This window comes from Sander lucioperca, chromosome 10 (assembly GCF_008315115.2).
Source record: "Sander lucioperca isolate FBNREF2018 chromosome 10, SLUC_FBN_1.2, whole genome shotgun sequence".
In the NCBI taxonomy this organism is placed as follows: Eukaryota; Metazoa; Chordata; class Actinopteri; order Perciformes; family Percidae; genus Sander; species Sander lucioperca.
This window is the reverse complement of record NC_050182.1, coordinates 17,482,194-17,497,247: the sequence shown is the minus strand read 5'-3', so window position 1 is coordinate 17,497,247 and position 15,054 is coordinate 17,482,194. Positions and strand designations below refer to the sequence as shown.

At 42.9% G+C, this 15,054-nt stretch overlaps 1 protein-coding gene across 2 annotated transcripts in view; it reads left to right on the top strand.

Moving 5' to 3' along the window:
- The first annotated feature begins 7,291 nt into the window (after positions 1-7,291).
- LOC116058019 (complement C3-like) overlaps positions 7,292-15,054 on the top strand; it is a 65,155-nt gene continuing 57,392 nt past the window's right edge. For both annotated transcript variants that reach the window (XM_036006130.1, XM_031310637.2), the window contains exons 1-9: positions 7,292-7,457; positions 8,272-8,467; positions 8,605-8,767; positions 8,952-9,046; positions 9,778-9,866; positions 10,720-10,802; positions 10,882-10,969; positions 11,089-11,191; positions 13,198-13,318. In XM_036006130.1, the coding sequence (XP_035862023.1) occupies positions 7,381-7,457; positions 8,272-8,467; positions 8,605-8,767; positions 8,952-9,046; positions 9,778-9,866; positions 10,720-10,802; positions 10,882-10,969; positions 11,089-11,191; positions 13,198-13,318 (1,015 nt within the window). In that variant the 5' untranslated portion in view covers positions 7,292-7,380. The remainder of the gene's footprint in view (positions 7,458-8,271; positions 8,468-8,604; positions 8,768-8,951; positions 9,047-9,777; positions 9,867-10,719; positions 10,803-10,881; positions 10,970-11,088; positions 11,192-13,197; positions 13,319-15,054) is intronic.

Below are 15,054 nucleotides of genomic sequence, written 5' to 3'. Positions count from 1 at the left end.
CTATCTTTGCTGGTGTTCTGCTGTTCTCTGCTACCGTGATCTCTGTGGACAGAAGAAACTCCAGCTGAAAAGTTTAAGAGACAGCATATCAACGCTAGGATGCCTCTTAACCGCTGTGACGCCGCAATAAAAAAGAGAGAAATCAGTGACGCCAATAAAAGGTGTAAGGAGGTTAACACCTTTATCAGTGCGAGTTATGACGTTGTCACACAGGTCTGTGGGGCTGAAGGAGAGCCGTATCGAATAGGAAATCGTATTCTGAGAATCAGCCTTAAAAAGTTCAGAGTTGTTAATTGCAATTGCAATGAAAACCTCAGGCTTCCCAACTGGCTCTAAAGGCAACAGGAGAATTGTAATTGATTGTGATAACAATGGTAATCCTGTTCACTATGAAGGATTGTACATTCCCAACTGATGAATCAGAATAATCTGTTACTACCTGATGAATCAGAGTAATCTATTACTACCTGATGAATCAGAGTAACTTGTGACAGTTTAACTCTGGATCTGTTTTTAATGCTGTCATGTTCACTCATTCATAAAGAAGATGTGGGTAAAACTACAGAGGTCTGTACTATGAATCCAGATCAACATGCCCTGGATTTATTTCAGTTATCCAGCTTTACCTAACCTAACAACCGTGGTCCGGCATAAGCTGTGTCACGACGGTGGTTAACACCTAGATCAATCAACCCAGAGTTAGTTTACAGACAGACACGTAGACAGACAGGCAGACAGACAACCCAGGGATTCCCAATCTAGAGACGCACGCATTCACATAAAAGAGGTGGTGTTTGCACAGCATGACCAATCACAAACATCTACCAGAGAAGCGTATTTTACATAAGAAGAGCAAACTATAATTCTACATAAATATGAAGAACACAGACACGGTTTTGCAGGCAAAATCAAATCAGAATCAGAATCAGAATCAGAAAGGGCTTTATTGCCAAGTACGTTGCACATACGAGGAATTTGTCATGGTGTTGTTGGAGCATGTCACACTTACAAATATAAGAAGGATAAAAAGATATAAACAATATAAGTATAAACATATACACACAGTAAGTATTAATAACGATAAAATAAATTTAAATAAATAGTAAAATAAGTTAAACAGTAGTGAAAAGGGACGCTACAGCAGAGTAGGTACAGTGGCATGAGGAGCCAGAGGTGGGGTGTGGAGAGAGTCAGGATGGATTCCGGGCCTTGTTTAGAAGGCTAGTGGCGGAGGGGAAAAAACTGTTTATGTGGCGTGAGGTTTTGGTCCTGATGGACCTCATCCTCCTGCCAGAGGGGAGTGGCTCAAAGAGCTTGTGTCCGGGGTGGGAGGGGTCAGCCACAATCTTTCCAGCACGCTTCAGAGTCCTGGTGGTGTATAGGTCCTGGAGCGGCGGCAGATTGCAGCCAATCACCTTCTCAGCTGACCGAATGACACGCTGCAGCCTGCCCTTGTCCTTGGCAGTGGCAGCAGCGTACCAGATGGTGATGGAGGATGTGAGGATGGACTCAATGATGGCTGTGTAGAAGTGCACCATCATTGTCTTTGGCAGGTTGAATTTCTTCAGTTGCCGCAGGAAGTACATCCTCTGTTGTGCTTTCTTGACGAGGGAGCTGATGTTCAGCTCCCACTTGAGGTCCTGGGAGATGGTAGTTCCCAGGAAGCGGAAAGACTCCACAGTGTCAATTGTGGAACCACAGAGGGTGATGGGGGCAGGTGGGGCTGAGTTCTTTCTGAAGTCCACAACCATCTCCACTGTCTTGTTTTGCTTGCACCAGGTCACCAGGTGGTCAGCCTCCCACCTGTAGGCGGACTCGTCTCCATCAGAGATGAGTCCGATGAGGGAGGTGTCGTCCGCAAACTTCATAAGCTTGACAGACTGGTGACTGGAGGTGCAGCTGTTGGTGTACAGGGAGAAGAGCAGAGGAGAAAGAACGCAGCCCTGGGGGGATCCGGTGCTGATGGTCTGTGAGTCGGAGACGTGTTTCCCCAGCTTCACATGCTGCTTCCTGTCAGACAGGAAGTCAGTGATCCACCTGCAGGTGGAGTCAGGCACACCAAGCTGGGAGAGTTTCAGAAGCAGAGCCGGGATGATGGTGTTGAAGGCAGAGCTGAAGTCCACAAACAGGATCCTGGCGTAGGTTCCTGCGGAGTCCAGGTGCCGGAGGATGTAGTGGAGGGCCAGGTTGACTGCATCGTCTACAGACCTATTGGCTCTGTAGGCAAACTGCAGGGGGTCCAGGAGGGGGTCGTGAAAGCACAAGGCGCTCAAAGGACTTCATAACCACAGAGGTCAGGGCGACGGGTCTGAAGTCATTAAGTCCTGTGGTCCTTGGCTTCTTGGGGACAGGGATTATGGTTGAGGTCTTGAAGCAGGCTGGCACGTGACATGTCTCCAGTGAGGTGTTAAAAATGTCTGAACACTGGAGACAGCTGGTCAGCGCAGTGCTTCAAGCTGGATGGGGAGACAGCATCCGGTCCAGCAGCTTTCCTGGGATTCTGTCTCCTAAAGAGTCTATTGACATCCCTCTCGTGAATGGAGAGAGTCGTCACTGAGGTGGGAGGGGGGGTGGAGGTGGATGGGACCTTTAAGGAGGGCATTGGTGGGGGGGCCCAGGACCCTGCTGAGGTGGGCGAGGTGGAGGTGATGCACAGTGGCTGTAGCTGTAGGGAGGTGTCGTGGGGGATGGTGTCAGGACTGTCCTTTTGTCTTTCAAATCGACAGTAGAACTCGTTCAGGTCGTTGGCTAGGTGTCGGTCATTGAAGGAGTGGGGGGTTTTAGGCTTGAAGTTGGTGATCTGCCTAAGTCCTTTCCAGACAGTCGCAGAGTCATTAGCTGAGGACTGGCGTTGGAGCTTCTCAGAGTACCGATGTTTAGCCTCCTTCACTGCCTTGCTAAATTTGTACTTTGACTCTTTAAATCTGTCTTTGTCCCCACTCCTGAATGCCTCTTCCTTAGCCAGCCTTAACCTTCTGAGTTTGGCTGTGAACCAGGGTTTGTCATTGTTGAAACTCACCCTGGTGCTTGATGGAACACAGCAGTCCTCACAGAAGCTGATGTATGACGTCACAGCCTCTGTGTACTCATCCAGACTGTTGGTAGCAGTCCTGAACACATCCCAGTCAGTACAATCCAAACACGACTGGAGATCCTCCACAGCTACACTGGTCCACTTCCTTGATGTCCTCGCTACAGGTTTGCAGAGCTTTAGTTTCTGCCTGTAGGCGGGGATCAGGTGGACCATGACGTGGTCAGAGTGTCCCAGTGCAGCACGGGAGACGGCGTGATAAGCATCCCTGACTGTGGTGTAACAGTGATCCAGAATGTTCTCCTCTCTGGTCGGGCATTTAATATGTTGTCTATATTTAGGGAGTTCATGAGTGAGGTTCCCTTTATTAAAGTCACCAAGGACAATAACTAGGGAGTCCGGGTTGGTCCGCTCCACACACAGTATCTGGTCGGCAAGCATGCACTGCGCGTCCTGCACGTTGGCCTGCGGTGAGATGTAAACACCGACCAGAATGAATGAATGGAACTCACGGGGTGAATAAAAAGGCTTACAGTTTATGGTGAAATACTCCAGGTCAGGAGAACAATACTGCTGGATCACTGTCACGTCGTTGCACCAACCGCTGTTGATGTGGAAACAGATTCCTCCACCTTTAGTTTTGCCGGAGAGAGCCGTGTCTCTGTCCGCTCTGAAAAGCTGGAAGCCTGCCAGCTGCAGCGCAGAGTCCGGTATTATTCCACAGAGCCACGTCTCCGTGAAGCACAAAACAGCAGATGAAGAAAAGTCCCTGTTTCCCCTCAACAGCAGTTGTAATTCCTCCACTTTGTTGGGCAGAGAGCGCATGTTAGAGAGGAATATTCCAGGTAACGGTGTGCGTGATCCTCGCTGGCGGAGACGCACCAGCGCACCGGCCCGTTTCCCTCTCCTCCGGCGTTTCGCTGCGTGAGCAAAGGTGAGTGCACCTTTGACCAGAATGTCCAAAATTTCCAGTGAAGGGAGAAGAAAAGTGGGAAATAAGTCTGATGGTGTTGTTGCCCTGAAGTTCACGAGCTCTTCACTGGTGAATGAGATACGGGTACCATCGCAAGAAACAAAGTTAAAACACAAAACAAAACAAAACAGAGCGCTCCAACACACCGTGTCGCCATTCTGCGGCGCCATCTTGTCAGGAGACATACAGTCTAATACAGTCACTGCTGTATGGCAGGCAGAATGATTGAACAGATTCATGGTGAACATTGTTAACTTGTTCCACTTCCAGTCCTTTAAAGATGAAGCTGTGATCATGAAATTGGAGAAATGCCGTTGACTTGTGTCATGTTTTGTTTTGAGTTCTGTCTTTTTTCACAATAAAAGCATAAAGTTACTGTGAGTGTTTGTGGTTTTCTGTTTAACCTTTACACACGATAAGATGTCTGGGTGTCCCAGAGGTCTTCCAGGTCGAGCTGCAGCGTGAGAAACCCTCCAATCAGAGCAGTCAAGTACGTAAGTCTTTCAAGCTAGCTGCAGCGGCAGCAGTGAACATTATAACATTAACAGAGACCATGGAAGAGACAGAGAATCAGAGGAACGCAGGGAGAGAGGGTAATAAATAAATGTGACATTATGAAATAAAAGTCCCTCCAAGCATTATCAAGAGTATAGGTTTCCAAAGTAATTTTAGCCTGGGCTGAAAGCAACACTGGTACACTGGCGCTGTTGCACTGGAAATGACAACATCCGAAAATCAAAGCAAATTTTAAATTTCTCCCATCCCCTTTTGACCATGAAAAGGAAAAAAACACCTTGTATTTCAATTTTAAATTTTAAATTTTGTATCTTAAAACGAATATCTAGGGTCCTCTGCATGTATATTCAATTAAAAAAGTGTATGGATGGAAATATTAGTTTAACTTGTGTCTCAATGGTAGAGTGGTTGCCTGCCAATCGGAAGGTTGGTGGTTCGATCCCTGGCCCTGCAGTCCCATGTCGAAGTGTCCTTGGGCAAGACACTGAACCATGAGTTGCCCCTGATGCCGCGCATCGGAGTGTAAATGTGTGTGAATGTTTATCTGATGAGCAGGTGGCACCTTGTACGGCAGCCTTGGCCTCAGTCTCTGAATGTGTGTGAATGGTGAATGGTTCCTGTACTATATAAAAGCGCTTTGAGTAGTCGTTAAGACTAGAAAAGCGCTATATAAATACAGTCTATTTACATTTACATTTACATAATAACAAGTTGAGTCCAGTTTGCAGTCTGTGTCACACAAGTCAAGGTAATGTGGTCTTTGAAATGATGCCAATGAGTTGGCCTCATTCATGTTCAGAGTTTACACAACAATGCATTAAGCCAGACAGAGCAAAAGTCTAGAGGCATGATGAAATGTTTTGTTGATCCAGTACTGGCTCTTCATCAAGGTAATCAATAGATCACTCATTGTGTGTGAAGTCCATGTTGGAGCTTTTGATCATAATCTAAGCAAATAGGTTTGTTTTCTTCGGTAATTTGGTTGAATTTAAAACTGTAACTCACAGACTCTAAGACAGTGGTTCTCAACCTATGGCGTGGGTCCCAACATAAACCTGAGGGGCCAAGAGGCATAAGTAAGGAGGTGGGGGGGGACATTTACGTTGCAAGTATGTACTAATTCATACTAGAGTACATGACATTACACTTCCTTCCTAGCCACTTCCTAGCCTCCCAACCTGAGTGTAACAGTTTCTGGCTTCTTTAAAGACTTGCATGTTATGGAGGTTGCTCGAGGCTAATGCGGTTTGCCACAGGATGTTTTTATGTTGGTTGAGGGCGGTCAGCTCTGGAGTGAACCAGGGGCTATCTCTAAACTTTTTAAATGGGGCATGCTTATTTAGGACAGAGAGGAAATCAGTTTTGAAGGACATCCAGGCATCCTCCACTGTCAGAATGAGGTTAATGTTCTCTCAGGTTACAAGGTGTAGTGACGTGTTTTAGACAACATGAGATAACTTGTGGACATTTGACCGCTGACCCATTATGGATGCATGCAATCAGGCAGCGATCACTGACATCTTGGTCAAAGACAGCTGGGGTGTATTTAGAGGGCAGGTTGGTCAGGACAATATCTATGAGGGTGCCCTTGTTTATCTTGTAGGTTCATTTATAATTTGTGTGGTTGAGGGCATCGAGCTTAGCAAGTAGAGTGGCTGGGGTGAGCATATCAAGGTTTTTTTTAATTTTTTTTTAACCTTTATTTAAGTCGATTGAGAACAATTTCTCATTTGCAACGACGACCTGTCACATTCATACAGTTCCACATTCATACCTGGAAGCTTCCCAGTACAACCACAGTCTGATCTGATCACATTCATACCTGGAAGCTGCCCAGTACTACCACAGTCTGATCTGATCACATTCATACCTGGAAGCTGCCCAGTACAACCACAGTCTGATCTGATCACATTCATACCTGGAAGCTGCCCAGTACTACCACAGTCTGATCTGATCACATTCATACCTGGAAGCTGCCCAGTACTACCACAGTCTATAACAATTTGTTTAACAAAAATGTTTTTTCATATTCTGAGACCGGATGTTGCATTTCCAAGGCAGTAGCACGTTCTCTTAATACATCCATGAGTAGCACCGGTGTAGCCGACCAGTTTTGCTTTAACCCAGGCTGCAGTTGAGGGATACTGTAGCCTAACTTTCTGAGCGACTGATCATCCATTTTTTGCACCTCTTCACATAAATCTAGGCTACATAAATATGGCTATGATGAAATACATCATGAAATACATAAATGAGGCAATGCATATAAACATATGCATTAGTCATTATAGTTCAATAGCCTATTATGTTTTACTTTTTATTTATTTCAGGGGACTTTTATTTATTTCCATCTATTTATTTGTACGTTATAAAACACGAGCGTAGAAGATTTGTCTGATTCCCAGCTTAGCTAGAGTGGTAATGCCAGCTCTGCAGACGGACCAGAGTCAGTCAGCACCATGGGGGTCAGCACCGGGGAGCCCAGGTCACAGGGCTGGTGGCTAGCTGCAAGCTACCTGCAAGCTAGCTGCAGCGGTGAACATTATAACATTAATAGAGGCCATGGTAGAGACAGAGAGTCAGAGGAAGGCAAGGAGAGAGGGTAATAAATAAATGTGACACGATTTGTTCAACAGTTTCTCAACGGGGGGGGGGGCGATTAGTTCAACAGTTTCTTAACTGCTGCTGGGAAATCATGTGTGGGTGTGTGCTTGTGTTACACGTGTACAGATACACTTTGGGAGGAGGGCGGGTGAGACAGTAGTTAGGTGAAGTGGAGGAGGTGGGGGGGGGGGTATGGTGGATAAAAGGATGGTGGTGCAGAGCGACAGTCTACAGTGGATCAGGATCAGGCCGAAGGATGAGTAGGACTCTGCTGTGGCTGCTGGCCTCTCTGGCCTTTGTCTCTCAGACTTCTCTGGCTGATGGAGCTCCATTGTAAGTAGACCTGCATTACCTTTACACCCCCCATGTGCTTTAGTTAATTCACACAGAGCTAAAATATATAGTTTGTTTGTTCGTTAATCTTCTTGATCAAATTATTATTGGTTAAACTGCAATAGGAGCAACACAAATATCTAGGGTCATCTGCATGTATATTCAATTAAAAAAGTGTATGGATGGAAATATTAGTTTAACTTGTGTCTTACATAATAAGAAGTTGAGGCCAGTTTGCAGTTTGTGTCACACAAGTCAAGGTAATAATGAGTTGGCCTCATTCATGTTCAGAGTTTACACAACGATGCATTAAGCCAGACAGAGCAAAAGTCTAGAGGCATGATGAAATGTTTTGTTGATCCAATACTGGCTCTTCATCAAGGTAATCAATAGATCACTCATTGTGTGTGAAGTCCATGTTGGAGCTTATGATTATAATCTAAGCAAATAGGTTTGTTTTCTTTGGTAATTTGGTTGAATTTAAAACTTTAACTCACAGATTCTAAGACAGTGGCTCTCAACATAACCCTGACAAACATTTACGTTGCACAAAATTGTTCTTTTTGTTCTTGTGAAATACAAAAATATTCCTATCATTTAACACAGTAAAAAGTCACACTTAGTAAGGCCGATATCTGTGACAAGGGTTTACCATACAAGCACTTCTTTATTTCTTTTTAAGGGGTCAGACACAAAGAAAGGTTGGTAATGTTTGTCAGTACATAAACATCATAAACAGCATGTGGTCACTTCTGCACATTGACTGCAGTATATTCACATCAATATCTTTCTCTCTCTCACCGCTGTTCTGCAGGAAGGTGATGTCTGCCCCTAACTTGTTGCGGGTAGGAACAGCAGAAAACATCTTTGTGGAGTGTCAAGACTGCACCGGGGAAAACATCTTGGTCGACATCAGGGTGATGAACCATCCAACCAAAAGCACAACGCTGGCATCCACATCTGTGACCCTTACCAGTGCAAGAAACTTCCAGGAGCTCGGACAAATAACGGTAAATGAAATACTGTCACACTGTATATGCATGTTACTGTAACTTGACTTCAATTACTAACACAACCAGAAATAATCTAGAAATTAATCCAGAAATGTACATCCTGATGCACATACTGCTCATCATACTGGTTTCAGATCCCTGCTGGAACCTTCAGTAAGGATCCTACCATGAAGCAGTATGTGTACCTGCAAGCTCAATTCCCTGACTACCTGCTGGAGAAAGTCGTCTTAGTGTCCTTCCAGTCCGGGTACATCTTCATCCAGACTGACAAGACCCTCTACACCCCCAACAGCAGAGGTGAGTTCAATACTGAGCTGCATAACTGTTAAGAAACACACTTACTTCTGTGTTTTTCCATAATTAAATGATTTTACTGTTAATTACAGTACAACGAATCCTCCTTTTGACATTTTTGATACAAATTTGAGACACCTTCCTCCAACCTTCAGCAGCAAAATCAACCTCTTTCTTTCTCTGTCAGTTCATTACAGGATGTTTGCAGTGACGCCCCGTATGGAGCCCGTAGAGAGGAATGCCCAAACTCAAACTGAGGCTTCTATTGACATCGAGATTGTGGTATTGTATTTTGTCTTTGATAAGCACAGATTGTAATGTAATGTTATATAGTCTGCTGTAACTGAGAGCATGAAACCTCTTAATGAGGTGATATTACAAATGCTTAACAGCAGATAATGTCCATACTAATGACCAAATAACTAAAACACAGTTAACCTTGTGTCTTTATTATGTTTTTAGTGAAACCTGTCCTGCTACTTTACTTTACTTACTGTAAAAAGTAAATCTAGTGTCCATATGTGTTTGTGTTATGTCATGAATGTGAAAAGTAACTGCTCCCTCCTCTGTCAGCTCTAGCCACTGAACAGAAATAAGCAGAGAAATCAGGTCAATTACAAAAGCTGGTCAGTCTGAAATCATGTTGCCTGAGCTCATTACTATTCATGAGCTCGCCCAGTTACGCTGGGTAAAGGATACTGATAGTCAGGCTCTCATTGGCTAGCTGTTAGCCAATTAGAGTCAAGCAGCTTAGCTCGTTGAATAGAAGAGAGAGAAGCTAGAGAACTGGCACAAATCGAGCTGAGTCTTCCTGCAGGCTTTCTATACCACGCTAGAATGGCTTGAAACACGGTAACCAAGGTTACAGAGTCCATGGTATAACTTCAGACATGACCACAAAGTAATTAAATATGTGTGGCAGGGCACCTTTAAATATAGCATGTATTCACTAAATCAATTTGTAAACTGGCACAGCTCTCTGTTTATGGTTGTTCAATATTGTTTATTTTTAGACCCCTGAGGACATAATTTTACCAATTGGTACATTCTCTTTGGAATCAGGGATCTACTCTGAATTTTACCAACTCCCTGAAATTGTCAGGTTAGTATGTTATCTTGTTTGAATGAAATTTTCCACATTGTATTTTAATAATTTAGTTGTATTGGTTAATTTACATTTTACCATGGATAACAGGTTAAAGGAACACTATGTAAGATTTGTACCTTAATATAACAGCTTCGAAGTTATTTTGATGGTAAACAAACTTGTAGTAGGGCGAATCATCCTGATAGCAAAGCAGGGGGGGACGCCGCTGGCAAAACGAGCAATGCAGGTTTGAGAGGTGGCGCCCCGCCAAATCTCACGAGAACGGGGGGAGGGGATCAGGCCGTGAGTGCAGAGACGGCTCTGCATACGACAGTAACGTTAAATACAAGCACTCCACAGCAACTCTAGGGGTCGCTGTTTGACAACAAACGGAAACTGCATAGTGTGCCTTTAATTCAATTCAAACATTAATACCTTAAATAATTTAAGATTATACAAAGTAAATTTGAACATGTTCATGTTGTGTTTTCTACAGTTAATTTCTCATGCTGATGATAATTTGGTGTTTGGACAGCTACTTGACCAAAATGATCTAAGTCATACGGTGTAGGAAGTGTGGAGAGACACACTAAATCCTCAGTCCATACATCACTCGAGCCAATACTTAAAACTTTACAACTTTGATTCTGAACTTCAGTGTTCAGTGTTTCTGTAGTTACTATCAACAGAAACTTCTTTGCAGCTGCTCATATGTGTATTCTCTTAGTTAATCATTAATTCAATCAATTTCTTTTATTTTGTATAATATTGATATTAAAAGAATACGTGTGTGTGTGTGTGTGTGTGTGTGTGTGTGTGTGTGTGTGTGTGCGTGCGTGCGTGCGTGCGTGCGTGCGTGTGTGTGTAGTCCCGGACTGTGGAAAGTGGTGGCAAAGTTCCCCAGCAACCCACAGCAGAGCTATTCTGCAGAGTTCGAGGTCAAAGAATACGGTAAGCCCCATGACATTAAAACTTGTATGTATGTTTTTTACATGACTGAACACACAGTAACATGTTTCCAATTTTTCAGTGCTGCCCAGTTTTGAAGTTAAACTGATACCTGTAAGTTCCTTCTTCTACGTGGACAGTCAAGAGTTCACCGTCAACATCAAAGCTAAGTATGTGAAGGTTCATTAGGTGTTATTCAGAAGCTGTTGCTCTTTTAGTCAGTCATGTGTTTTTGTTGTTCGAATTTTTAATTGTGGCCTTCAAACATGTCCTTCTCTTGTTGATTTAGGTATCTGTTTGGTCAAGATGTGGATGGGACGGCCTACGTGGTGTTTGGGGTTATGGAAGACAATAATAAGAAGAGCTTTCCAGCTTCTCTTCAGAGAGTGCAGGTGATCACATACTCGTTGCTGTAATTAGGGCCTGAGTGCCGGCAGCGGCTCAGGCGCTCAGGCGTTCAGGCGCCTATTGAAACTGAAGGAATTATTATTATTCTTCCATCATCCAGCAAATGAATTGCCTTTTTGAGGAACTTAACATATTCAAAAACTCACCAAATTTGGTGGTTGCATCAAGTCTGGTAGAAATTTACGTATTTTAAGGGTTTCGGTAATAGACGCACAAAAATGGCTCACTAGCACCCCCTACAAAATTAAAAAAATTGAGCCCCTGCAGTATGTTTAACGTAGACAAACGACACTTGGTACACATATGTAACATGTCAAGACGTACAAAAAACATAATTGGAGCAATACCCTAAACCCAACAGGAAGTCCGCCATTTTGAATTAAAAGGTTTGAAATTAGTGCGATTTTGGCCATTTCCACCTGTCGTACTTTAACGAACTCCTCCTAGACATTTCATCCGATCAACTTCAAATTTGGTCTGTGCCATCTTAAGACCTTAAAGATGAAAATTCATTAAAAGAAAAACTTTTCATCATAGCGCATGGCCGTGGCCTGGCAGCCATTTTGTGCATTTCGCCATCGAAACAGGAAGTGGCTGTAACTTGAGTGTTTATTGTCCAATTGGCTCGAAACTTTTCATGATTCATAAGACTCTAACTCTGAGGACATTTACCAGCAAAATTGACTCAAAGTCATAGCGCCCCCTAGTGGCAACAGGAAGTAGGCCTTAAAGTCAAGGTGCTATACTTTAACAAACTCCTCCTAGAGATTTAATCATATCGACTTCAAATTAGGTCTGTTTCATCTAAAGACCTTAATGATGAAAAGTTATTAAAAGAAAAACTTTTCGTCCAACGGTGTGGGCGTGGCGTGGCGGCCATTTTCAGCATTTATCGATGAACAAAAGTTGGTGTAACTTTAGTGTACATTGTCTAATTTGGCCGAAATTTCTCACGATTGTCCAGGCCTGAGGTCATCTGTAGGCAAAAATTTACTTTTGGTCATAGCGACCCCCGCTGGCAACAGGAAATCAGCCTTATATGAGAAACATCATCCGATTTACATGAAACTTATAATGTGTGGTCGACATGTGATACTGAGTCGCCCCCTATACTTTAACCACACCTACTTACTCAGGCCACGCCCCCTTTCATAACATTTGAACCGTTTAAGGTAGAGTCTTATGTGCGGTATCATTAAACTCAGCAGGGAGTTACCTTTTCATTGGTGCAGTGTCTGAGTGCCACTCAAATGCTTTAATTATTCTTTCTTCCGTGCAATGAATCGTCTTTTTTTCGTCAAACAGTGTGGGCGTGGCGTGGCGGCTATTTTGAGTGTTTAGCGATTAACGAGAAAGTGGCTGTAACTGCAATGTACATTATCATATCTGCTTGAAATTTCCCATAATCAACAAGAGTCCAGGCCTGAGGACATCTAGAAGCCAATATTGACTTTTGATCATAGCGCCCCCGTTGGCAACAGGAAATCAGCCTTATATGACAAACATCATCCGATTTATATTAAACTTAGAATGTGTGGTCTACTTGTGATGCTGAGCTGCCCCCTATACTGTAACCACGCCCACATACCCAGCCCACGCCCCCTTTGTGGCTTTTTGAGTCATGTGTGAGGTATCATTGAACTCAACAGAGAGTTCCTTTTTGATTGGTGATGGTATGACCCGCCCCCTATGCGTTAGCCACGCACATTTCCATAACGAATGACCCATTTGATGTAGAGTCTTGTGTGAGGTATCATTGAACTTAGCAACTCGATTTTTAGGCTCCAGATTTGATTCAAAATTGATTCTCAATTAAAAAACGATTCACAATATGTAAATGTAGTTACTTTTTAAAACTTTTTTAGGATGTTGAGAATAATGCCAGGCTGACATACTGTAAGAATTTACACTTTAGTGCCTCCAACTGTTCAATGACTGTATCATTGTATCACTGTATTTCAAAATGCATTTTTCTATTTTGTCACATTAGATAGCGAAGGGTATTGGAGAGGTGACACTGAAGAGAGAGCACATCACACAGACTTACCCAGACATCTCTGAACTGGTGGGGAGCTCCATATATGTAGCTGTCAGTGTGCTGACGGAGAGCGGTAAGAAAGAGACCATTTGTTTGTGCTTGTACACTATGTTTGATCATGTGTGGGTCAAATTAAATATCAGTATTATCAGTTTATTACTATTATTATTATTATTATTATTATTATTATTATTATTATTATTATTATTATTATTATTATTAATAATAATAATAATAATACTTATAAAATTATTATTATTATTATTAGTAGTAGTAATAATTTCACAAAAAGAAGAGATATCAATATAAGTTGTTCTGTATCAGTTAATCTAGAAGAAAATAAACAGATGTTAAAGGAGAATTCTGGTCGACTTTAACACGTAGCTCTGTTGTTTGTAAATGTGGAGTAGGGCTGAACGATTTTTGAAAATAATCTAATTGCGATTTTTTCCCCAAATATTGCGATTTCGATTCGATTATTTTTTTAAGCTCTTTGTCTCCTGTATTATTCAACAAAGAATAATATAATAATGTATAGTATGAACACACAATTACACACTAGACAGTTAAATAAGTAAAAATATAGTATATATACACACACACACACATACACACACACACACACACACACACAGACACACACACACACACACACACACACACACACACAATTTTTTACAGTGCACAGAGAGGAGCTGCCTCCAGCCCCTCCCCCTCGTGAAGTTGCGTGCTGCCGTGTGCACTTGTTCAGAGAGGCTATCGTTGCGTTAGCTAGTTGCTGGTGTTCTTGCCGTGGGATTAACTGTACTAATGAAACCGTTGAAACACCGCGGCCGCGCTGCTGTGAAAGCTCCCCGAACGTCATTTATCAGAGTCTGGTTGTTACCCCTCTCAGTGGCAGCTCCTCCACTCATATCTTTATAACGGAGCTAACCGCTAACCGGAGCTAACCGCTAATCAGAGTTAACCGCTAATCAGAGCTAATCGTTGCCAACCGAGCCTTCAGTTCTGTGTGCCTGTATCCATTAACTGCATGTATAGACTCAAGCCCGAATAAAACCCTTCATTTTATTAAAATGACTGTAAAAGTTTTAAACTACAACTCAGAGTTGTTTGAATGACAGAAATCAGCTCAAGGTACAGTGTAGCGTTAGCATGCTAGTTGATGCTTTCTCTACGGAGTGCAGACTGATTGCTCTTGTGAGTCATGTGACCAAATCGCAGCCTTTGCGATTAGGAAATCACGTTTTAACATATCGCGATATTATCGAAAATGCAATTAATCGTTCAGCCCTAATGTGGAGTGCTGTCAGTAGCGAGAGAAATGAAAACAATCTGTGCTGCCTACACCGTGTTATCCTCCTGCTAGAGTTAGCACCCAAGAGGCTGAAACAGGGCAAGTTATAAACGTGCTTTTAGCCTCTTAACATGTTCAAAATGTCATTACAAGTGCCTACCCATGTGAAGTGATTCCTTCTGAGTGAACACAGTGAATCTGACTGCAGTAGATGTGAAAGAAATACATACAAGTTTAGCTAATTCATACCTCTGTTTAGTTCTAGTGTTGAGATGGCAAGACTTAAAGGGGTGATAGAATGCAAAACCAATTTTGCCTTGTCATAGTTGAATAACGACAGTTCGGTGGGTAAATAGGACATACATAGAAGCTCAAAATCCCATTGATACCCCTTTAATATGCAAATCTCACATTTTGAAACTGCCGCTGAAAACGGACGAATCTGAACAAAGCTAAAAGTTGACGTAAGCATCTCAACTCCTAGTCTTTGTCACGCCCCAACATTTGCATAG